The sequence below is a fragment of the Ruditapes philippinarum genome, unplaced genomic scaffold (assembly GCF_026571515.1).
Source record: "Ruditapes philippinarum isolate M1 unplaced genomic scaffold, ASM2657151v2 ctg387_1_1_1_1, whole genome shotgun sequence".
Classification (NCBI taxonomy): domain Eukaryota; kingdom Metazoa; phylum Mollusca; class Bivalvia; order Venerida; family Veneridae; genus Ruditapes; species Ruditapes philippinarum.
The window spans coordinates 94,997-121,499 of NW_026856517.1; the positions used below are offsets into that span (position 1 = coordinate 94,997).

The 26,503-nt window shown below is 31.8% G+C and overlaps 2 protein-coding genes across 4 annotated transcripts; one reads left to right on the forward strand and one right to left on the reverse strand.

Annotated features, from left to right (window-relative positions):
* Positions 1-814: 814 nt before the first annotated feature.
* LOC132746847 (glycoprotein-N-acetylgalactosamine 3-beta-galactosyltransferase 1-like) lies at positions 815-4,846 on the forward strand. Its single transcript, XM_060736112.1, has 6 exons — positions 815-927; positions 1,432-1,602; positions 1,910-2,148; positions 2,785-2,940; positions 3,536-3,676; positions 4,378-4,846. The coding sequence occupies exons 1-6, from the start codon at positions 855-857 to the stop codon at positions 4,549-4,551; spliced, it is 954 nt and encodes a 317-aa protein (XP_060592095.1). The 5' UTR covers positions 815-854; the 3' UTR covers positions 4,552-4,846.
* Positions 4,847-5,204: 358 nt separating this feature from the next.
* LOC132746848 (protein odd-skipped-related 2-like) lies at positions 5,205-25,361 on the reverse strand. Of its 3 annotated transcripts, none has more exons than XM_060736115.1 (6): positions 25,216-25,361; positions 10,664-11,046; positions 9,667-9,802; positions 8,458-8,556; positions 7,963-8,118; positions 5,205-5,849 (listed from the first exon to the last, which is right to left on the reverse strand). In XM_060736115.1, exons 2-6 carry the CDS (start codon positions 11,034-11,036, stop codon positions 5,696-5,698), a joined length of 918 nt encoding a protein of 305 aa, XP_060592098.1. In that variant the 5' UTR covers positions 11,037-11,046; positions 25,216-25,361; the 3' UTR covers positions 5,205-5,695. The 3 variants fall into 3 exon arrangements, with proteins under 3 accessions (XP_060592098.1, XP_060592097.1, XP_060592096.1); XM_060736114.1 differs by lacking the exon at positions 25,216-25,361 and adding an exon at positions 24,912-25,121; XM_060736113.1 differs by lacking the exon at positions 25,216-25,361 and adding an exon at positions 11,399-11,562.
* Positions 25,362-26,503: the final 1,142 nt, after the last annotated feature.

The following is a 26,503-nucleotide window of genomic DNA, read 5'->3' on the forward strand; positions in this document are numbered from 1 at the left end:
AATGAAAGAATACAAAGTTACATGCCGGATTCAAATACCACTTTTCTAGCAAAGGTTTTTGTTTTATTACATAAGATATCAGACTTGCCTATGAAATATAAGATATTTAAATTTTGTAGCGGCTTCTTTGATTCGACATATAACGTGAAATAATTGCACTATAACTCGTATTCAGCACCTACGTGTGCTTTGATTCTTATAATAGACAACGTTTTATGACATATGGTTTCCGTATTGTTTTTCTTCATAAATATTTGATCTTTTTTACACCTATAAATATGGTCAATATATTAAACAGAGTGATACATGTTTAACGGCTTTATCGAACTAAGAAACAATATGATAACATATTAAGCTGGTATTTTGTCCAGCATGGACTTCTTTCGGATTAGGAATAAATTTGGCATTTGGTAAGACAAATTGATGCTTGATTACATGTTTTTAGCATGTGTTAATTATGCGTTTTATGTCGCAGAATTAATTTGTCTGAAATCTTCATGGCGTCACTTGATAATTTTTACAAACGGAGTCTTCAAATATAGTTATAAATTATGGTATATTTGACAATAAAATATAAGCATTATCATTATAAATATACATGTACAAGCACGGCGCTTGGTGTATTTCACAAATCAATCCATAATGATTTTATCAAGACTTCAGTTATATACACATATTTCGTAAAATTAAATACCTACTACTCTTTAAATTTCTGAAAACAACATTGTAAACAAGGACGGACTGCCTTCTAATTCACGCAACAAAAAATATAGGCATACTGTTCGCGGAAGCGTTCGAAGTACATGTAGTTTGAAGGTATACTTTCTTCCTCTTTTTTTTGGTCTAGTCGATGGATGGCTGTTTGTCTGCTTGGTGCGATTTCTGTTCTGACGTTGGTTTATACACAAGATTTGGTCAGGAAGCAAGGTAAGACTCTGTTGCCAAATACAGTTTTGTTGAATTGTTTATATGAGATAACATAAGCTTGAAGAATATAAGGACATATAAAACGATGAAGATATCAACAAAAATAACGGAAAACAAAGTAAATGCCATAATAAGCTGAACTACATCAAATAAACCAATTCTCTTCTAAATAACTAGTTTATGATACATGTTTGTATAACAGTTGTAATGAAACAAATAAACCTCATATTTCGTATGAATGGCGAGAGGAAAATTAATGTTTGAACAGACAATAATGTAATTTCACTTAAACTTTTTATTTTTGTAAAGTAATTTGGTCATTAGTGCGTATAATAAAGTACATATGCTACATTATATATCTAAATGCATGTAATAATAAATTGTTTAAATGTAAAACTAAATGCACAAATTGTAAGAATAATTATTGTTTTACTTTATTTACCTACATTTCCCGCATTACTTATTAAATATTTAAATTCATTATCATATAAAACTGTTTTTCAGACAGTTTTCAAGTTCCGTCGAAGGTTCAAAATAGAAACATTTCAGGAAATGACGTCATTAGAAAAACGCGTGTACTTTGCCTTATTCTTACATCCGCTTCCGGTCAAACAAAAATGGCAGCTGTAAAAGCGACATGGGCTAAGCGATGCCATAAGTATCTCTTTATTTACGGTAGGTTGCTTTAGTTAAAACTCCCTTGTGTATTTTAACACATCAAATTCATACAAATGTTAACTATGGCCTTTCGAATCATTTGAAAAACCAATTTTATCTAAATATTTTCCCGAATGTTTAAACAAAAAGGCCGGCGTTTTTGGCGGCATCTTTGATTTTTGGCTCCATTTTTTTACTTTATGCTGTCAGTTTTCCTAAACAGTCAGACAAGTGTCTAATTTTGTTGCTTGTTTTTGGTCATGTGCTATGCCAAAATCATATGAATAGGTGCTTAGCTATAGAATTTTGCATAATTGTTAAACAGGTCAAACCGAAGTTTCACAAAAAGATGAATCTTTTTTATACGTTCCGGTTCAAGAGGGGCGATCCCACTTGACTGCAAAAGTGCGACATGCTCTTGAATATGCCTACCAAACATACAAGGACAGTTTTGATTGGATACTGAAAAGCGACGACGATACTTACGTCATAATTGAAAATCTGCTTTACCTTCTTTCGCACGCGGATTCTAGCAAGCCCGGGTACCTTGGATTTCATATGAAGGTAAATGTATTTGTCATACAAGTACATTGTAGAATCGGGGCGTTCGTAGCCGAGTGGTTAAGGTTGTTGATTCCAAACCACGTGTCCATCACCGCTGCGGATACGAATCCCGCTTGGGACTTTGGACTCTTACATGTGAGGAAGCTATCCAGCTAGCTTACAAAACGCTGGAGGTTCTACTCAGGTACCCGTTCGCGTCTGAAATAATGCACGAAGGAGCATCTGATGTCTTCCTCCACCGGTAAAGCTGGAAAGTTGCCATACTGTTTTGACCTCTACTGTATTGGTGCAAAAAATAAGTACAAAAATAATCTGCATCTTTTAGACAAGTTTTCCACGTTATGCATTTCGCGTCTTTTAATCTGTACCTGACAATTACTTAGATATAATCATGGTCACAGGCAATTAATCGATTTACAAATCGGGTTTGTGCTCCTATATGAAAGTATTTCAGACGTTGCCTGGAATTTCTTTAGTTATATCTATATAGTTTCATCTTCAGAAACAACGCTGGGCCTAATTTTTTCTTCAAATTTTAATATCTTTTAAAATGATATTTAGAAACTATTTTATTAAAGTATAATACAACACATTTTAAAGTTCTTAAGATCATTTTCCTATTTAATTTGCAAGTAGACAAAGAAAACATCGCGAACTGGATATATGAGTGGTGGTGGTGGATACGTCATCAGTTCACGTGGACTTCATCAGTTAATTCACGTTGGATTTCAAGACGCCGACTGTAGACAAGATGGCGGCGATGAAGATGTTGAAATAGGATTATGCTTGACTGTGAGTGATTTAAAACTTATTGTATTTACAGATTCAACTATTTTGAAATTACATATGTACTGTATATACACATTGTTAATATTACATTTCAACGAACATTTTTCATTCTTGCCATATACGATTATTTCCCTATAGAAACCATTTATTGAAAAAAAAATCCATATGATATGGATAAAGGAAGATCCCATCCAAAGCAATATGAAAGTTATATGAACATTTTAGAATAAGTTGAATTGACTTTGTTTATGAGAGATAATGTGAAAGTATAACAGCGTGAAAACTTGTTTTCTTCCTGAGTATTAAATATAACATGTAACACTAGCTCTAAATACAAATGTAATATAATTATGAGATTTGTTTGTTAAGGACATATTTACGAATCTGCTGGCACTGATTGTCCTGTATATTTGTACTTTCTTCCGGATGTTCTGATTCGTATTTAGCACTTCCATTTCCAAGAAAATCATGACCAGACTTGAAGGAATGTAAGTGGAAAAAAATGCGATGTACACCACCGCAAAAGTTTTATTACAAAATATTGTTCCAGAATTTCGTATGTATGTGGCGTTAAATATCCTTTCTTTTTTGATTTCAGAAATCAAATGTTTCTGTTTTAAACTCTTTGGATTCTGATGGACGTCAAACATTCCATCCGGAATCGTTGTTACGGCATTTATACCCGCCATATCCAAAATGGCTGCAAAGTTATTCATGGAACCAAGATTCTGCTAACTTTGTAAGCATAGTTTTGTTGCTGTCGTATGATTTTGCTTTTTTTACTGGATGAATATAATATATGTCTACATGAACTGTAAACAAAGAATGTAAGAAACTTTTTATCATATACTATTATAAACGCCAAAGAAAGACCCCAAACCCCGTCAAAATTGTCGTCTAAATGCCATTTTTATTTATTGATTTATTTTTAAAAACCCAAAAATGGCAATGTAAAAAACGGTTGCGGGCTCGGTGGTAAATTCAAGTTTCCGTCGACGCCTTTTACTCCAGCATATGTAATATTTGCCTAACAATCTTTCCCAAAAGTTCAGCATTGCGATAATATTGTTACCAGCATTAAATTGAATTTTCAATGTCATCACTGCTTAGTCGGACATCGAAGCAGACTGAGTGCTGTTAGCGCACTAAATAATTTGACAACAGATGTCCCAAAACCCCTATCACAGTACGTGAATGAATCACTGTATCATTTATTACTACTCTATATTATCCAATGGTATGAAATGTTGCAAGCACAGTCAAGCACCTGCTCCTTACAATCATTGTGTGATACCTGCAGATTTGTATCATTTCTTGCTAGCACAGGAAGACTTGCTTACCCACTGTTTCTATGGATAACTTCAACATCACAGTAAAAACAGGTATGTTTGATAATGTCAGCAAGATACGAATTAATACGTTTATATTTTCTTTTTTCAGGGTTCGGAATGCTGTAGCAAGTATTCGGTCAGTTTTCATCATATTTCAGTAGATATGCTTTACATGATAGATCATCTTTTATACAAAACTAAAGTGTATGACTTTCAAAAGGTAAATGATAATGACAAGCGGTCAGTGTTTAATCCGCACGTCGTAAATCCTGCTTATAAGTAATTTCGTCTCATCGTAACTTTCCAGTCTTTTCAGTAATAATACCGGTACTTTGGTAAAATATTAACCAGTATTCGATTGTATATTACGGAAAGGACTGAAAATTTCAACTCTAGCTATGCAAACTATCAACATTATTCAGAGAATGTGCAAATAATATGTTTTCTTAATTTTATTGTATTCTAAACATCATTTGTGTTAATAGTAAAGACTGTTTTGCGAATTACTTTTAATCTGGACATGCCATTTGACACTATATTATATCAAATATGTGATAAATAAACTTAATAATAGCTGGCGTCGTCTGATTTATTCACGGGAAGCTCTTGTCTGCTTGAAACCAGAGAATATGTTGTTCCGTTAGGGCCACCGTAGTTACGTCGTTATGACTTACATTGGGAATGGTGACAGTACAATATGATGATGTGTTAGCGGGAAAAAGATAAGTATGCGAAGGTTGAAAATATGATGGGAGATGCTAATGTTTATATTGTACATTTTCGTGATTTTGCATCGTACTTATAAATTTTCTTTCTTTCATATTTGCAATCGTCTTTTCTATTGATTTTGTCGAAATTGCGACAAATGCATTGGCCCAAATAGAACACCATTATATGATGTTTGGTGTATTTGCAACATTTTGAATGATAAACAAATTATTAGAAGGTTTAATAATTTATTAAGTATAAAAGTAAATAAATTGATATATAAAAAGTACACATATGTACACACAAGTAACAAATATCAACAAATATAAACAATAACAAAATATAAATTCCCTTGTTGACGGAATAACATCGTTGCATGGAAGTAAGTCTTTAGTTCTAAAACACTTTTAGTGCTATTATGTCAAATTTGGGACTAAAGGTCTGTTACACTGCATTACACTGCTTCATTTCACTATGCATGTTTATATAAAAAAATGTAAATAGTCTTAAATATAACAATATGTTTTTTCATTTTGTAAAACATTGGCTGGGAGATTCGTCACAAAGTGATTGTCCTTAAACACATGTAATGAATGATAAGGTAACATTCGGTGGACATCGTGCTGATTGTATGTAAACCTATTCCGAAGTTTGACGGAAATATCCGAAGTTTGACGGAAATGGTCTTAATGAATTGTCTTCCTGTATTCACGGAATTTTCAGGAACTCTGAGGTTCAAGTTTGGCACTGTGCATGGCAAGGCCGTGCTTTGGATGGTCATGGGTCGCTCTGTGAACTTGTAGAGTCCGTGACTGACAAAATCCCTTCCCACATACCGAACACGTGAACGGTTTTGTCTTTGAATGAATGTATCTAAAATATATACAACAATAATAATATACTGATATTTGACAAATAAGTCATATACATTGTATGTTTGTAAAGATATATATCACTTTATACAATTATATGATATTTTGCGGCTTATAATTATGTTCACATCTGAATGAATAAAGATATACTATGCTCACATTTAATATTAGAAAATGTTGATAATTGCTTCTCAGTATCTTTGTAAATATGAAATAAACACGTATTGACTTCAATTAAAGAAAGATATGTTATGTTTAAAATCCTACACACTATAAGTGGTCACAATATGTATATAATTATAGTCTCATTAAAAAAAAAACTGGCAGTTTTTTAAGAAAAGACCAACTTAACTTGTCCCGTAATAGGAAACGCAGGTTCCCATACATAGTTTATCCATTCTTTTATTAAAATCAGACATATTCAGTAAGAGATTTATTGATTTCAATAAATTTCTGTGATTAAGATATTTTACTCACGAATGAGCATAGTGTATCTTTAAATAAGAATTACTTTTTCTCTCTGATATAAAGAACACAGTTGAATTATACTGTACTAAATTCTCCGTATCGCACTTATTTTAATAAAGCTTTCTCGTAGTAATATCAGTGAAACTTTCTCAACAATTGTTTGTAAATGATTTCAAAAAATACTAACATTTAAGTTTAAAATGGCTCGTCCAAATATGTTTTAGCTCTAGAAAAATCGTTACATATGTGCTTTGTGACCAGTAGCTGTTGTTAAAATTGGGAAATTGTCATCTAACAAGTTTACATTACAAGATATAAGTTCAGTAATGAATAAAAATTAATCAACACTAACGCTTTTAAATTAGTGAAAAATTAATTATGTTGTCTTTTTTCTTTAGAAATCGTTACAGATATTACTTGAATTTATTATTTTGCCAGTTCCTCAATCCAGCAATTCGCCAATTTCAAAATATTAATTAAAATGAATGGTTCATAATGAAAGATCTGTTATCATCATAACTAATGTCATATATGTTGTTAATAAGTGTGTGATATATGATCCGAAACGATATATCTTTAAAATGCAGATAATAAATTGTTTTAGAACAAAATATTGTTATTCATCACGCAAATGACCATACTAAACAACGTACAAGTCAATCAACATTTTATTTCTCAAGATATATTTCAGAAGAATATCCAAATGATACATTTCTATTGTTTTCTCAATTCTTTTAATGCTTAGAGTAAATGAGCTCCCATGGTAGACCAGTTCACTTTAATGAAATATGCAACTGATGATCACACCGATTGAAAAAAAAAACAATATATGCATAAAATGCAAGTTCATCAACAACAACAAAAAAACAACATTATATTTTTACTTTGTTCCAGATTTGCTATACGAGTATATTAAACTTGATGCGTCATCATAATTTCAGTAAGTCATCATAATTTCAGTAAGCTGTTGAACTTTAATCAATTTGCATAATTATGTTATAAAGAAGGAGGGTTACCAGTTTCTATTTAGAATACTGACTGGCCACTATATTCCTCAGATATAGATAGACCATTGTAATTAAACAATTGAACTTTAGTATGAAAACACGAGACGCACAGTGCATATGACTACCGGTCGCCCTTGTAAATTAGAAATTTTACGCTTATTTTAAGATCTGACATATCTAAATTGGGCCGGTGCCTCGTGATAATTACTAAACATGATAATAACAATTGCGTATTGAATGATTTGTTTTTTGGTATATTTTGATGTATCATATGAGAGTAACAAAAGAAATTTCAAAGTCATATTTCTAAATATAAATGATGCTTTGTCAGTAAATTTCTGAATGACCGTTAAATTGCGAATGAAGTTTTTAAAGAATGACAATTGTTTCTCCTGATATACTGTCACGAGATATCCTTCGTACATATTAAGCGATGGCGATTTTGAAAAAATAAACTTTGATCATAGTTCAAATAATATAAAATTATGCAGATAACGTTGATAAAATTACTGACTTTTTTCTGGACAAATTGAATACAAACTGATTTCTTTTTTTTTTCCAGTTATTATGATAAAAAAATAAAACATGACAAAAAATAATCATGTTATAAAACTGATAATAATATGTCAGACTGTATACCTATGATCTCTAAGATGGTCTTGACGTCTGAAAGCCTTGCCACATATATCACAGGGAAATGGTCGTTCGTCCGTGTGTGTGCGCTCGTGAATGAGAAGATTGTAACTCTTTGTAAAATGACGACCACAATACTTGCAGATGAACTGTTTCTTTGCCCTGAAAAGACAAAATAAATCTATAATAAATATCAAATTATCATGAAATTACGTTTATCTGTTCCTTTTCTCAAATCAATATCAAAATATCATGTAATTACTATTAATTAAGCCTTCTGAGAGACATTTGTGTAGGAAATGTTTTTGCATCATTTAGTAAAACAAGTCATTCTTAAATAGAAATCTGATAACTTTGGTCACTTAACTCAAAGAAATCTTTTAATAAATAATAAAGGTTAAAAACTTAATATTTTGCTTCCTTTTTAACTTCGAAATATTTATAAAGGTATAGTTACAACACGCCAATTGTTTTAAAAAGAAGAAGGAAAAAAAACCTCACCTTTTTGGTCGTCTAGGTTTCGAAGTGTCTGCAGATAACTGGGTACAATGTTGCAATCTACTGTATGGAGCTGACATGGCAGTTAACATGGCGTTCAATCTGGAAAAATAAAATACATGTATTTACATTAGTTTTAGACAGATCACATATACAAGCAAATTATAACACAATAAACATCTATACGAAAATCTGTTATTCAAACATTTATTGAAAATATCGTGCTATATTTAGGTTTAAATCTTTTTTTTTCAACCTTTCTTGTATGGCATTAATTTTCTGGACATGTGTACATGTATGTTAAAGGAGCGCCACTGAGTTCAAAAACCTAAATATACTTAAACATATCTGGGGGACTTGAAACGGGAAAATAAGATAAAAGAGAAAAGAGAAAAATTGAAAATCAGTAGTGCGATTCTTAGCCCAATTTAAGTTAAAAGTTTATTTATTTACAATAAAATATTCATTCTGGTAAAAAACGAAACGAGCGAATGGTCTGAAACTGTACACAAATTATTGGTATAGAACTACGTAAAGTGGTGTAATTGATGTAAAACAAAATTCTCGGGCCATTTGATACATGTAATAATTTATAAAATTCCAAATATAGAATGGTTAAATACAGCTTTGGTAATATATTTTTTGTATGAATGAGACTTAATTAAATAAATAACTACAACTTAAACATTATTTTTTCTGAACCTTTACTTGTTTATATTTATATAAAAATATTTGTAATTGGATAACGAAATAATGCTCCCCCCCCCCCTCATTTTCTCGACAATGAATTACATGGAGTTGTAGGTCTAGCAGTTTATTTTTTTATTAATATTATTTCGTTAAATTGTTCCATAAATTCAACAAACATTTAATCATTCTTTGAATTTGTTGATTATTGTGCAATTTACTTTAATAAAAGTCGTAGAATAATTAAATTAAATAAAATTTCATTGAAAAAAGGCGCTAAGTTTCTTAATAAAAAAACTTGTCTATTTTTTTTTATTTTATTTTATTTTTTTTTATTTTTTTTTTGGGGGGGGGGGGTGGTGTGCTGGCGTATCCTGGTATGCACTGGCCGCATGAGTAGTGGCCGCATTAGCAAAAAAAATCCCGCCAGCAGGGTTACAGTCTCAAGTTTAAAATATCACTGACGCTCTAATTCTCAACCACTGACTTGTCTTAAAAAAGTGCAGAGTACAGACAACTTTTTACCTGATTCTCTCCTGGATAAATGACGTCACATGACTAACAATTTGAGCATCTCGTGATCTGTGCTCGTCGTCTTCTTCCAAATCCCGCGAGACTGCTTCGGCGAGGTGCGCAAAATCAAAACGAGGCTTTTTTCCTTCTGAAAGTAAATAACCAAATATACATTATTTATAAAGTTTATTGCAAATTTTAGGGGTTTGGACATCAAAATAGCAGCAAACATATCAAATATAATATATCCAGATATTTACAATATTTATCTCCCTGCCAAAAGGTGCCGTCATTTTTGGAGTCATTATTATTTTAGTATATAACTGACACAAATGAATAAAAAAGCCCGTTTGATTTAGGAGAACTGTCAATGTTTTATATGAAAAAGGAAAGTATTATTAAAGCACCTGTACCTTAAAGATTTTTATTAGCTGTGATGAAGACAATTAAATGATGGGAGATTTCTTTTATCTTGTCTTTAGCATAAGATATATATGGGAATGACCGACCCTTAAACGGCAACCAGTATATAAACATAACATATTTAAATTTGCAAAGTTAAATATATATATTTCTGCGCGGAATTTACAAACATGTTGTTTCTAATTTAGATGAAATGTTTTCGAAATCAAATTTTATTTAATAAAATTCAGATTGAAATTGTAAATGATACATTTCAGTACTAAATATTTTTAAAAATAAAAAATATTGTTAACGGCGTCTTTTTTACAATCCATCTATTTTTTTTAAAACTTATACAACATGCAACGCGTTGTATAAGAACATTTATAAAAAATAAAATAAAATCATTTTGTTCATATATTTCAAACGGTAGCTTATTCAAAGGAAAGATATTAAGAACTCGTGTAAAACTTTCAAGACAAATGCGTATGTGAATCTAGTCTCCCTGATTTTACCCCAATATATTCTTTTGTTAATGTTAAAAATACATGTAAATAAATGGTTCCATTATCAGACTTAAAATATTTCTTGAAAAAAAAAAGCTTACCGGATTTTTCTGGTTTCGGACTGCAGACGGACTCGGACGAGGAGTCGAGCACTGAACTCTGGTTACAATCTGAGTGTGGCGAGCAGGGTGAACTTGGCATGGATGAATTCCTGTAACGTTCAGGTGAGGTTTCGAGTCCATTACTATAACTGGAGTACTGGAGGTGCTGTAACTGGGCTATGTGAGCATGTCTTGTGGTGAAGTAAAGACTGTTTAATGGAACTGTGTAAGGAAGCGTTAAACTCTGTACCGCAGCATGAGTAAGGCTAAATTCCGCTGTCGTCGCCGGGAAATACGGATGCAGGAATGCTGGTGGAAGTGTAGGGTAGACTGGCAAAGGTCTGGAAGGAAACGCCGTCGGTGATACCGCCATTGTTGAATATCTAAAATATAGAAATAAAATATAGTATCTTGTTAAGGTACGTTTTAGATTCAAAACTTATCTAGGCATTGGCTAGTTATGTATTACAGAAAAGATAGAACATAAAAACAGAATAAAACTTTGATTTCAGAATTATTGAAATAAAACTTAAAGGATTTTTTTCTTAAATTAAACTGAAATAAAATAGTCATCAGTGAAAATCAGATATGAAGCATTTCATTGTGTGCAATTCAAGCTAGTTCATTATTTTATCCTTTCTATTTCCTGCTTGTAATTGATCCTTTATATTTTTGTTTTACTTTATGGAAAAAGTCAGAAATATGCCTTTTTCTCGAAAATTTAATAAGATATACCTTCAAATATTGAACAAAAACTATTTAAAACTCCAACTATATGTTTGTCTGAGAACTCAGAAATTCCTTTTATTTGATTATCAGTGGAAAGAAAAATAATGTATACGATCACAAATGTTATCAATTCAAATAGTTCCTAACTGTTCTCGAAATTACTGATCTATTGTGGTGCAATCAGTTTATAATATATGTACTTTAAACAAGGAACTAAATTTCAGCGAATCACGTAGCAGACGACACTGCCGTTATCAAAAGTAGTATCATATGACCTCCCGTGGAGGCGGAGTCTAGACAAATAAATTTGCATAATACATGCAACACCTTCTGAATAACAATGCTATTACATTATCTATCGTAAAAGGAACTAACAAGAACGTTGATATATATACTTGAAAATTGAGCAACAATAATAAAAACAAAGATTTCAACCCATAATTCCACTTATTCTGATCTCGTATATTCTCGCGAGAATAATTGTATTACTTTGCTTTTATCTGTATCAAAGGCCGCCGTGTATATTTAATTAGTGAACTTAATGATTGAATTAACAAATAATTGTTACAATTGTAAAGAGCCTTTTATTTGATAAACATTCGTAGCGCTTCTTCGCTGTGTACTAAAGTTATCATGGCTCTTAGTCGGTGACGCCTTATCGTTAGCTGGATTAACACTTTCACACTATTTTTGTAGAAAAAAAGGTAAGTAACACCTGCAGAAGATACTGTAACGTTAATCTTTTAGGTCCCACGTATATTGACCCGTATTTCAAATATGAAATAAATTGGACATCAAATAAAAGAAAGCTTCTGCGAACAGCAAATACATTTTTCTGTCGCTTTAATCCCGCTTTGAATCCATATATTCACTTTTTTATAAGGAAGAAACCGCCGGGCACGGAAAGGAACAGATAGGAAAATTTCAATATTTATGATAAAAAATAAATTGATATTGTCATTTGATTTTTGGCCCAATCAAAGACATGAAGATATATCAATGTCTCTAATAGGCCATTGACCCAGTGATTGGCCTTATGCTTAATTTGTAAGTGATGAAGATTATTAGTGGGGGCGTATGCAAGGCATATTACAACTTCCTACTACAGATGTTTTAGTGGTATCTAACCGAAATAATTTTACGCTATGAAATCCGACTGGAGATGGTTTTTAAAAAAGCGGCGAATCAGGCAGTCACTGATTGGCTTTTCACCAGACCATCCACTTAAAGAGGAACAATGAACAAGTACAATAACCTTGTTTTAAAACTATGTTTTGGGGTGTTTATCTTTCAATTACAAACTTACATTTTAAGTAGAAAAAAACTAGTTTTCCTTATATTTTAAAAATAGTCATTCAAATAGGCCCTAAAAGATAAGAACTATTTAATCGCTTCCTCTCAATCTTTTCAAACTCTTCAAAACGGAGGAAACCACTCTTACATTTACAATTAAGTCCGAGACAGTCATTGAAATAAAAATCTTTGTGTCACATTTAGAATTTCGGACTATCTTGTTTGTAGGTCTATCACACGACCGATGAGTAAGATTATATCTATATGATCTATTTTCTTAAACTTGGGAAACCAAATAATTAAAGAGACACAAATTAAAACAATATTCAACGCAATCATACACTTCTCAAGCTAGCTAGGCATAAATCAAAGATGACGTCAGTTCTAAGTTCAAATTTATTTTCCTCCATAAAATTTCTCTATAGTTCACACACAAAGGTTTAATTTTAGAAGCAAATTTTGTATGTTTTCATAGTATAAAACTACATGTGTATATATTTCTTACATTACAGTGTAACCAAACTGCAGAAGGAATATGTATCTTAAATATTTAGGTGAACTCTATTCGTTTTTGTTGTTGTTTTTTTTACTAAAATTGTTTATAATCAGGGTCTTTCAAGTTAAGAAATATCTCATGCTATTATTATTAAAGCAGTAAACCTTCAGACTCATGCTAGTTTTCATGAACATTTTGAAAAAGTAAAATAGTTTCAAGAGAAAATTATTTACACTTTAAACATTGCAAATCGCACTTTCAATCCACGTAAATTACCAAATAAAACTCACAGAGTGCAGCGTAAGTTATGATGTATAAAAATGGTGATAAATACTGCAAAACCTGTCATTTGTTGTATGTAACATGTAAATCACTACTTGAATTGTAAATATTTTTACTTTTTTTAAGTATCTAAAGTACATTTTTCTTAAAGCCCTATTAAGCCTTTGATATGCTATAATTTTTATTTCTTAAAAAACGTTTCATTTTTGGTATCTCGTTACAATTAGTTATATGCCATAAAGAACTTTTTTACATTTTTTGCTTTGTTAGGAATCAAAGTGAATTAACGTACATTTATTTTGTAAGTCATTTTGCTACCATTATGACACGTTAGTGTAATTTCAGTGACATTTTCTTCAGTTGTTAGACAAAATCTGGTATTAAAACATTTTAAACATAATTATGTTTGACATTTCTAACGAATTAAAAAAATATATATGAATTTCTAAGGTATAATGTGCCTTTATGGTTGATTTCTATATTATTCTTTGCTCATCTAGAGGCATGCACTTTTTAAGAAGACAGTACTCCCGAACAAACAGAAACTTAACATCAGTCCGTCAATTGAAATTGTCGCGTGCGGCTTTCATTTCTCTCAGAAGTTCGTGCAATTCAGACCTTGGCGTAAAACAATTAACGTCACGCCTTCGGTGTCTTTTGGACGCATGGTTTTACCAATAGCGCACCTCTCAACGCATGATTACGCAATTTTGTCCGATGTTGCGCCATTATCTTTACACTATAAAATAATTAAGAAGATTTTTTTACGTAACTTTTATTTGATTTCCAATGCTCTTTTCCAGTCCCCTTTGCCCCAGTAGGAAAAAAACAGAGTTGCATGAAGTTCTAACTTTTATTTCCTAAAGAACACATTCAAACCAAATGAAAACTCAACTTATTCGATATACTAGTATGTAGTTAAAGTAATAAGTATATGATATACTCACGATACGTAAATTGTTGCTAAAATATGTCGCAAAAACACGGCATTATTAATTACTTTAAAGCCGTGGCATGGTATTTAATTAGTGTATGTATATCTGTGACCGTGGTTAGCTGTGATTGAAACATTGGGATTTCTTTGATTTTTTTTCTCTTTTTTTTTCTCGGACGTGAAGATGTCAATCTATTTTAGTATACTGTTTGTATTGTTTCATTTGGTTGAAGTTTTTGTGTTCAGTTCAAATTCTCTGTCTGCCAGTTCAAGCACAGACCGGCATCGCGAATGGAAGATGAGTCAGCACATAACTCATCGTGACTTCTATAGATGTGCACATTTAAATATTCGGAGGAGTTAGTCAAGGTGGTAAATTATCTCCTATCTCATTTCATATAATACGGTTAATCATAAACAAATACAATAAACGCTACAAATATAGATGTTCCTGTCCGAATAATTGTTTTATCAAATCCTTTATTTATTCAAATAAGTAGGTGATAAGTCGGGGGTCTTCAGTAACGACTTGATAGCCATATAAATACGCTAAAGTCAATAGTTGATTGAATTAGAAAGTGTTTAGATAGCCAGCCAATTGACTCTTTTCAAAGAGGTGGAAATCTAATTGTAGTAAATTGCCTATCTAACCAACGATACCCATTGAATGATCATCGATAAACACGCGCGTGCGATCGGCGGTCTCTTTCATGTCCAATTTCAGTAAATTTCTTACAAATTTTCCTATCTATGTTATCTTTAGACAGTAAAGATCAGTGGTAAAGGGAAGTAATTCAATATCATTTTTATCTGGGAAATTTTCTACCATTTGTTAGGGGAAATTAAAACAAACCTTCTCCACTTTTAAAAAAACTTGTGTGCATGTCGGATGTATATTATCAAGATAAGAGAACATTTTATATTAAAGTGCACTTGACGTGATATTGTAAAAAATACCCCTATCCTCTTTCTTTCTTTCTTACAGAATTCAAACAATTTTGACTTTTAAGCTCATTAAAAAAAATCAACTTATTGGTCAGATATTAAACTGTAAATATATGAGAACGGGAGCGGTGTCCTAGAGGTTATAGGGTCTGTCGCTGTACACAGGGTTCGTGTGTTCGAGCGTTACCCGGGTTACACCATGTTGCCCTTATATTACTCCAGTTCTGGTTAGTTTTCAGGAAGCGAGTTCGAAACAAAAAAAAAATTAAAAACTTCTGCTTTACACTTAGCGCACACTGTTTTGTCTGCGTTGGAATTACAATATTGATTGCTAATATTGCAAGAACATTGAAAGATAAGATAAAATATAAAGATAAGGGATGACTAAATAAAGCAAAATGGATGGATAAAAATAATAAATTAATTTGAACGAACGAACGAACGAACGAACGAACGAACGAAGGAATGAATGAATAAATAAAAAAATACCTCTTTCAATTCTGCTCTTTATCACGCTTATATTCAATCGAATTTTTCACAATATAACGTAATTTAATCACTTCCGAAAAATCAAATAAAGAAGAGTCAAATTCGCCGTTAAAGTAGTCCTTTTTAATCATTAAAGAAAAGCTACCTTGGGATCACCTGTGTCAGGTAGTGGGGTTCGCACCTTTGGTGACGTTTCACGCTGATTTTGGCACGATGCTGTGTATTTGAAATACACCGTTTTCTTGATGGCATTTAGGGTCCCGCTGACACTTTGTTTTTATAGAACCCGTAATAAAACTATCTTGTTTTATTATATTGTTTTTACAAGGAAGATTTCACGTGCACTTGACATATAATTATAAAACAGTATATATTTTTTTCGTTAAAAAATGATTAAAGTAGCAACAAGAAAATAATTATCCTTAAGTCAATGCCAATTGGGAAATTATATAACGCAAAAGTATTTATTATAAGTAAAACCCCTTAAAGCTTCCATTTTCGCACGTGCGCATGTTTATCTTCAAAAAAGTTCTTTTGACAAATGCATGATCGATTATATACTTATTTTTAATACACGTACCACCTACAAAATTTCTAAATAACATTATTCAAATGTGATATAAATTGTAAGACATATATCATTTCTTCAATATTAAAGGATCCAAAAGCCTAAAAAACGTAAAATTTGAATTTCTTATATAGATCAACTTGGTCTCTTAAAGCAGAAAAATATGGAAGACGGACAAAACCCCACCAATTAAAACCCCACCACTCAAAATTTTATAGAGTGGACAAAACCCCACCACTAAATTTTATAGAGTGGACAAAACCCCACCACTAAATTTTACAGAGTGGACAAAACCCCACCACTAAATTTTACAGAGTGGACAAAACCCCACCACTTCAGTTTTATAGAGTGGAAAAAACCGAACTCTTACCAAATATTGGGCAAGATTTGATGAATTAAAATATATATAATATACACATTTTTTCACATTTTATTTTTTTTAATTTCAATATGCCATTTGTGTAATATAAGAATGAACAATTTTATTAACAATGCATGTACATCTTGCATGTGCAATATGCAAAAAAGGTGTTACAAACTGTACACTCCTTGAATTATCCATTATTATTAGTTTTTTCAAATTCATTTCTTCAATTTATTTATATAAAAAATAAACTACTTACTATTAATCAAGAATATAGCACATTTTCATCAATTAATGATTAAAAATAACACATTTTGTATAGCACATTTCTAGTTTATTCAGTTGAGTCTATTTCCTTCATTGTACTTAGTTTAAGCGGATACAGTGGCCGATAGCCTGAAGAAACTCAGGTACAGTCTTCTCCTTATTGATGAGTTGTTCACACATTCTTTTGAGTTTCTGATGATGCACAATTGTTTGTTATTTAACATGTTTACAAGAAAGTTTTGTCCACTCTATAAAACTGAAGTGGTGGGGTTTTGTCCACTCTGTAAAATTTTGTGGTGGGGTTTTGTCCACTCTATAAAATTTAGTGGTGGGGTTTTGTCCACTCTATAAAATTTTGAGTGGTGGGGTTTTAACTGGTGGGGTTTTGTCCTACATTCGAAAAATATACAAAAGATAATTAAGAAATATATACTTAGATTAAATTAATAGGAAATCGTATTTTTTATGCTATTCTTAACCCGGTTTCAGTGTGTCCCATGGTGACAGGTTGGTATAATTATAAAACAATCACAACAACAAAAATAAAATAAAAATATTTACAGTTATGTTTTAAAGTAGAAGTCTATAATAAGTTGGTAACTTTAAACTCTGTTTTTGTGAATCATTGGCTGGAACAAGAGCGTTGGGCGATCCGGGTTCGATTCCCGGACGATACAGGTCACTTTCTTTGTGATTCATCATGAAATGCTTTTTACTATTATTCGAACTATGTCTGCTCTGTTATTAGATCCGTGCGAAAGTGAAGGCAGTTTGGGGATACGGACAAAAGCCCCCCGGACAAAAGCCCCTCATCTTAAAATGACATAGTGGACAAAAGCCCCCCCCATCAAATTTACACATAGGGCAAAGGTCCCCCAATCGAATTACCATATAGGACAAAAGCCCCCACCCCCCCCCCCCCCGGTCCATCAAATTAATAAATATGACAAAAGCCTCATTACGAACATTTCTCTTATATCATTTTCTTCTGATCATATATCCATATTGCAGTGCCATCTTTACTAAGCATAATGCTTTGTGTTTAAAGAGCGTGTAGAACAAAAGCCCTCCGGACAAAAGCCTCCTTCCAATCTAAAAATGACAAGGTGGACAAAAGCTCACCATGAAATTTACACATAGGACAAAAGCCCTCCCCTCAATAAAAAGTACAAGTAGGTCAAAAGCCCCCCCCCCCCCCCGGTCCATCAAATTTATATATAGAAAACATATTATGCAGTATATGTTATATATATGCCTTTTTCAATTAATTTGGTTATTCTGTTTATTTATTATGTTATTTTTTCAATTAATTTGTTCAAAAGGAAACCGTTATTCACAAAGTTTACATAAAAGTCTTTTGAAAAGAATTAAAGAACAAACTGATTATTCCCAGCTATTGTTCAGGTATTTCAATTACTAACTTGAATAATAGATTATAGTTATTTTTTTTATTTCCAGGGTTGTTCTGGATGAATTTGAGTACCTGGGCTTGTGGAAAAAACCCAACAAAAACAACAGAAGTCAGTCTGGTCTATAAACCTTAGGGGGACTTTTGTATTATGGACTGGGGGCTTTTGTCCTACCTGTATTTTGATGAGGGATGGGGATATCCTATGTGTAAATTTCATGGGGGTCCATCTTGTCATTTTTAGATGTGGGAGGGGGGGGGAGCTTTTGTTCGTATCCCGTTTAAAGAATATTGTGTGGACATCACATATAGTGCTAAGGATATTGATTCGTTTACAAATAAAGAAGTGGTTAAGAACTACTAAACTTCGACTGATATGAAAAGCTATGAATTTAGTATCGCATGCATTTGCTATTTCATCTGTTATCATATACTTTGTTACCACTTCAAAATGTACATAATAAATCAACATTAAAAACAAATTGTTTTCATTTTTATTCAAAAGTTAGTATAAACCCTGGTGAATTTGAGCATCTGGGCGTGGGAAAAAAGATAGTAGTCAGTCTGGTCTATAACCTTAAGGGGTTTTTGCCCTACCAATTTGTTTGATGGGAGGGGGCTTTTGTCCTACCTGTATTTTTGATAGGGTTGGGGGTTGACTTTTGTCCTATCTGTATATTTCATGGAGGATGTCCACCATGTCATTTTTGGATGGGGGATTTTTGTCCGGGGGGGGGGGGGGGGCTTTTATCCTACACTCAGCAGTTAATACAGATAGTCTTCCCAGGAATGATATGGCTCTCTGTCATGATCCGGAGGGAAAACTAACAACACCAACATAAATGTGATGAATATACATTCAGGGATGTATGTGCAATATACGTTCTTCAATACAATACTACTTAGTCTATTTGTATTTGATATGGGATAGGGACTTTTTATATTTTTCAGTATGAAACTATAAATAGATTGGCTATATACACATCTGTTTTACACGCATTTGCATATAAATAATTGTTGGATTCAGTCTTATAAATTAAGCCTCGTTTTCATTCCCCGTGTTTAAAAAGTCCGTATTAAACGTATTTCACTTAGCCTCGTTTTCTTTCTCTAAGCCCAAAAAATCCATATCAATTCCACTTTTTATTATATCTATCTTCGTTTTCTTTTCCGATTACAAAAGTTTCATATCAATACCATATTGTACTCGAAGTAACTGTATCTTCAAAATAATACAAACACACTGTTGATTTTGATTTTTGTATACATTTTTGAGAACCATACTGATTCTATTGGACTCGTATCTATATTTGACGAGATAGATGCTTTATAAGAGGGCTTTTGTCCGCCTTGTCATTTTTGGACGGGAGAACTTTTGTCCGGGAGGGCTTTTGTCCGTTTCCCACACTATTACATCTGTGTACTCGTCAAATAAAATTCTGTATTGTACTCAACAATGTCTTATAACCAGAGATTAAATAAATAAATAAATAAATAAATAAATAAATAATAAATAAATAAATAAATAAATAAATAAATAAATAAATAAATAAATAAATAAATAAATAAATAAGTAAATAAATAAATAAATAAATAAATAAATAAATAAATAAATAAATAAATAAATAAATAAATAAATAAACAAATAAATAAATCAATCAATCAATGAATAAAATACAGTGATTGGATATGGAAAATGAGATTTATTTTGAGTATGGTTACAATTTAAGTAAATCTTACGCTTATGTCATTTGTTGATAAAACACCGATTAAGTGACTAAAACAATAGAATCACCTGACTCGGTGTTTTTTGTTTCTTCTCTCAAGTACCTTATTGTGTTAGACATTTGTCGTTATTTTATTTTTGTCGGCATTTTTTCTTTTATTTGTCGGCAATTTTGTCTTCTTAACCGTCGTTCCAGTTTTACATATTTTTTTTTCAAAATCATCTGTTGTAGATATAAAACTGCGACAACAACAACAAAAAAAAACACGAGCACCAACAGCAATGTCAACAAAATCTCCCAGTTGAAAAATGTGCGCCCCAACCCCTCTCTCAGTTAAACTAAAAGTGGACATTTGCGCCCCCAACTCCTCCCCAAGTCAATTTATGATTTATATTTGACTATATACCTATTTGAAGAACTATGCCAGCTTTGAATGATTTTTCCTTTTTAATTGGTGTGTGTTTGTGTGTTTGTGTGTGTGTGTGTGTGGGGGGGGGGGGTAATGTCCAATGTTCTATGTCTTTGGCACGAAAGGGGGTGGCAATATACCAATCAAATTTTCTATAGGAAAAAAAAGATATTTATATGATATTAAGATCCGATATCTTCACAAAACATATAGTGAAATAAGGTCTGACATACTAGTATTGGCAAGTATACGGATATTTTTCCCCCGGACATGTGCACCCACTTTAAAAGTACACCATTGAACATTTGTCCCCTCCCCTAGAGGAAATATCTACTACAACATCAAATTTTGTCCCACACCATTAGAAAAAAATATGTACAAAAAAAGAAACACAGTCAAACTAAACATATTTATTTAAGTATGACTATATTAAAAATGTGCAAAATATGTTGAAAATTCAGCCAACATTTAATGCATTAGATCAAATACATTTTAACAGGGGATGGGGTAGGCAAGTATCCAAGGATACATTTTAAGACTTGTAGCAAATGTCCTTCGGGTAGGGGTAGCGGGGGAGGGTTCAAATGATTCACTAGGTATGTGAACAGATGTGAAATTAAGTCCCATACCATAAGGAAGTGAGACGCAGCATCTATTTATAATGTGAATATAGTCTGTAATATTTTAGTGACACAAAATTACAAAATGGTTATTCATCTCGACACTCTCTTTTAGAAAAAAATAATGAAATATTAAAGGAACTCCACTGAGGTCCAAAAGCCTAGAAATATAAAATTTGAATTTCTTACATTGATCGCCTGGGGCACTTAAAACAGAAAAATTTGCAAAAGATTATTTAGAAATATATCTAGAAATATATTGAAAATTGTATTTTTATGATATTCTGATCCCGATTCGAATGAAAAGCGTTGCAACGCTTATCAATTTCGTGTCATTTTTCACAATTAGAATTATTATTCTGGAAAAACGGAGTGAGCGAATGATCTCAAATTTTGCACATAAGTTATTGGTAGAGACCAACAGATAGAACATTAATTTCGAAAAAATATTTCCAGTCCCGTCATGTCAAAGACCTCAGTGGAGTCCCTTTAAAATGGTTATGAAGAAAAGTCTATACTGCCTGGAACCGTCTTTAATTTTGGTTATACGCACAAAAATTTTCTCGCGGTGTATACGCCGTGCTGTATGTATATTGACCTGATATTTTTAATCATATATTTGCAAATATTACGAAATCTAAGTACGCGTTCTTCAATAATCTAAATTTTTGACAAAAAATGTGTAGACACTTTCACATGATTACAATTTGCTATACGAACAATGACAAATTTTTCAACACAGGATAAATATTAAGGAGCTTACTCATGTGTAGTTATTAGTAATATCCCCGAGACAAAAAATGCAGCGAACAATAGGCCTACAAGTGTGCTCATTTCATAATACAGAAGTGAGTTGTGTGAGGGAAATACGGAAAAAAATAAAGTTTAATTGATCGAGTAATAGCTGTATTTAACAACCACTGTATATGAGTAGTTAGTGCACGGGAGGCGGAAAATTACTGGTTCATTATTAAATTTATGTCATAAGAGTCTATCTAGTGTTAATAATCCATTTCATTTCTCTATATTCTTATTTAGAGCTACTGTTTTAAGTTGAAAGTAGCAAAATTCCCCTTTTGTTTTCTCGTTGATAATATGTAAACACGAAAGTGACAAAAATCCCTTCTTTTTTTCGTTACATTTTGTAATCTGATACGAATTACCAGATTTGATTTAACATGTATGTTGTTTTATCAAAATATAAATAAATATGTATGTGCTTTCGCTAAAATATTAGGATATTTAAAACTAATAGCGGTATGTAAAACATAAATTATTATCATTATTATTATTATTATTATTATTATTATTATTATTATTATTATTATTATTATTATTATTTCTTACATAGATCAACTAGGGCATTTAAAATAGAAAGATATACAAAGGATAATTAAGAAATATACTCAGGAATAAATTGAAAAATCATATATTTGTGCATATTTCTTCGTCCGATTTGAGAGAAAAGCGAACGCTTTTCTGCTTTGGGTCCGTTTTCACAATTAGAATAATTATTCTGAAAAACCTGAGCGAACGAATGATCTGATTTTTTAGTCCATAACTACATCAAATGGAACATTAATCTTGCAAAATCATCGCCAGTCCCGTTATTTGAAAAGCGTTGTAATGCTTTTCTGTTTTGGGTCCGTTTTCACAATTAGAATAATTATTCTGGAAAAACAAAATAAAAAAAAACAGTGGAGACCCATTTATTATACAAATATTGACTAACAAGAGGGAATTATATATAACTGAATGGTGTGGGGACCGGCGGACCGGCGGTGGGAAGAGTCCGTATGTTTAAAGATTGGAAGCATGAACGACGTACTGATGATGATTAACAAAAAGGACATATTTAGTATATATCCAAACATAGGAACGGTGCACTTTTTGTAGTAAAAAAGAACGGTCAATTTATTCGAATTTTAACAGGGTGAAATGAATCAAACCAATAGTTGTATGTATAGTTGAGTACAATAAAAAAATCAAACAGTTTACAGGAAAAAAAACATGACTGTATGATAATTAAAATCATATAATTATAGTAACTGATCAAATCTGAGGAATATCATCTTGCTATGTCTTAATAAGTTACCGAGCGTTCTGTCGTACTTTAATTTACAAAACCTGTAACATCATCATCATCAACAACAACAGCAAAGAGCGCATTAAAACTCGAGCATTTCAAACGAATTTCTTCAATAAAGGAACAGAAAATGAGACAAATATGTATCATGTATAGATTAAAATGAAGTTTTGATTCATGGTGTACTTAGATTAAAAAATATTTAATCATTCTGACTGGACAATATTTCAAGCATGCCATTAATGCTTGATCGTACTTTTGAAAATAATCGTCAGTATAACATATCGTCAATAAATGTTATCGTAAATATGAGACATATCGTCTATAAAATGTATCGCCGTCTGTAATAAGATAAGTATCGTCAATAAAAGATAACGTCAATGATTGATTTTAGATATCGTGAATATAATTTACCGGCAACGATTTATCGTGAATGCACTATTAGTTATCAATGTACGATATATCGTCGAATATCGTCAATGGAAAAAAATAATCCTGTACAATAGATCAAATTGTCATTGACTCACCGTTTAATTATAAGGTTCTTAGTTTCAATATTCACATCTGCGGATGTTTTTGTAAATTCTTGATTTTTGCAGGTTCTACTATAATTAAGATGTTGGAATCCTGCTTAAGTCGATGATAGGGGTTTTAAGTGTGACGGTAGCTAGTATTTTAGATATCAACCGAGAATTTGCGGCATTTCAATTTTACAGTTTTGAATGATCTTTTTGTGAGTTTGACTTACCTTTTTTTTACCAAATAATAATTTATTATAGATCTTTAAAAGTCGACAAAATTGTCATATGCACGTATAAAGATATGTTACAAAACATGTTTTTACCTATCAATCACAACATTACAGAAAATAACCGTTTGCATGTCGATATATAATTATGTTGTAAGAACTGGTGTTTCAGCATGTACATTAATTGTGTCTTCATATTATGATCATAAACTGTTATAATTATATGCTGAAATATGCAAATATAACAAAAGAAATGATTTTTGATTTATAATTTAAACGGATTTATAATAGCTAATATAAAAGTCCGTATCTATATTAATTAGTACGAGTATTATCACCAAACCGCTGCCTTTTACCATAAGATGAAAATGAAATTTTGCGGTGGAATTGGTTTAGTAAAATCAGTATTGGATTAGAAAAAAGAGGATAAAGTTGACTTGTGATTTTAATGAGAAAAAATGTCAATATACTATGTGTAAAGTATTTCTTTTTCAATTAATCATTCCAAGACAAAATTTTTATTTTCATTACATTAGTTACCTGGATATCAACAAGGCAGGTGATGGATTTTAATGATTAATTCATTTTTTTTCGACATTTTTGGGCTTGTTTAAACCGGACAATTTTATTCTTATTTATTTAATCAAATTCTCAGCTCCTTTTCAAGTAATGCTATTATATAATACTCTACAAGACGGTCCATTTTGCAGAAATAAAAACGGACTAAAACGCCGCAAAACAGACGCGAAATAGTGACTATATACAACAAACTATAACAAAATGAAAATGTGTTTTGTGTAGATTAAATTCTATTCCAAGAACACTTGACACTAAATTATTACATAGGTCAACATATAATGGCTTAAAACAAAACACAACTCACCATGCGTCCGAATTTAAGCCCCAAATGACCCTTTTTGCGTGTCCGTGCGCCAAAATAAGTTCCAAAAATGAATGAAAATTACACGTTGCAGCTTTACCGTAGCTCCTATCCTTGAATAATGTCGATTTTAAAGTAAAATTATTGAAAAATAATCACTTCACTGAACTAATGGTGGACGATTAGGCATTCATAATCTTAATGAATTAATATCGTCCCTGCATACACTGCGCATGCGCGATGATTATAAAAAAACAACTACTCCAGCTAACATTCACAGGATTGTATAGGGAGACGATTTACTTACGTGGATTTGCGTTGTTGGATTTTTTCTCCTCAAAGCATGCCGTATAATTTGGTTCGATGTCTCTTTAATACCAAAAACACTATAAGACAATGCTAGTTTTAGTTTCATACACATATACATGTCTTGCTAAACTTTTTTAGGAAACCAGAGTAAAAAAATCAAAGTGCTGTTACTTAATACTCATTCAGTCAAGTGATGGGGTTTTTCTAAACACCCTAAATCTCTCAAATTACCTAAGGAGGCTAGAGTTGGTTCTTTTCTGTTCCTCTTCCGTGTCCATGGTCCAAAATCTCACAGAATGCAACCAAGAGGCAGCCATTCGGTACAACTCACTTATGACAGCGTACATAGTTTGCGAATAAACAGATAAACTTATCATTAATACAGATGTGAATGTTTAACGTTATACTTCATATTTGGTCAATTTTAGAGTACTGCACATCTTGAATTCGCTTGATGAAAATTGTAGTTGATCTGGATATGTCACTTCACAAGCAATATACAGGCACCACTGCCACATGTGATAAAACATACTGGTTCCTCAAATAAGAATTTTACTAAAATGAAGTGAAAAAACTTTGATAACAAACTGGGGATGTGTTGTGGGGAAATAACATGCAATATTTTAGCAGATAATTATGTTCCGTTATATAAATTTGATGTTAGAAAGTTATATGACGTTCACGAGGAAACGGTAGGGTAGGCAGGCTGTGGTGCCGATGCTTGTTAAAGTTAAATAATGTTTATTTAAAGTACAGACAGACACATTCTTTTTTCACCATAAGCCAAGAGACAATATATCCATAATAATTATCATTGACTAATTTACGGGCCATTCTAAAAGAGAGTCCGATCATTTATACAAATATTATTAGTGAAAATTGCGCACTCATATTGAGAATATAGAAAAAAAATCAAAACTTTTAAGCTCCCTAGCACCGGCTTAGCAAAATTTTAATGTACGAGAATCAATGATCCAGGAAATTTCCCACTACAAAGTTCTGGTAGAGTGCTGGTATCTTAACTTCAATCTTTGGATTGGTTTACTTAAATGGTGGGTACGAATACCGATCATTGAAATGTTCTGCTGCACTGATACGCTAATCAATCACGTGTTTATTTTTTGAAGAGTGGTCGATATATGTCTGAAAGAAGTAAAGAACGACGTAAACGTATTTATTGACGTTGACGTCGTTTGGATATTTGATACGACAATCGTACCGTTACGTATCGGATCAACTTACCTCACTTACTATAAAACCACCTAGTAACGATTATGTCAGGGGGC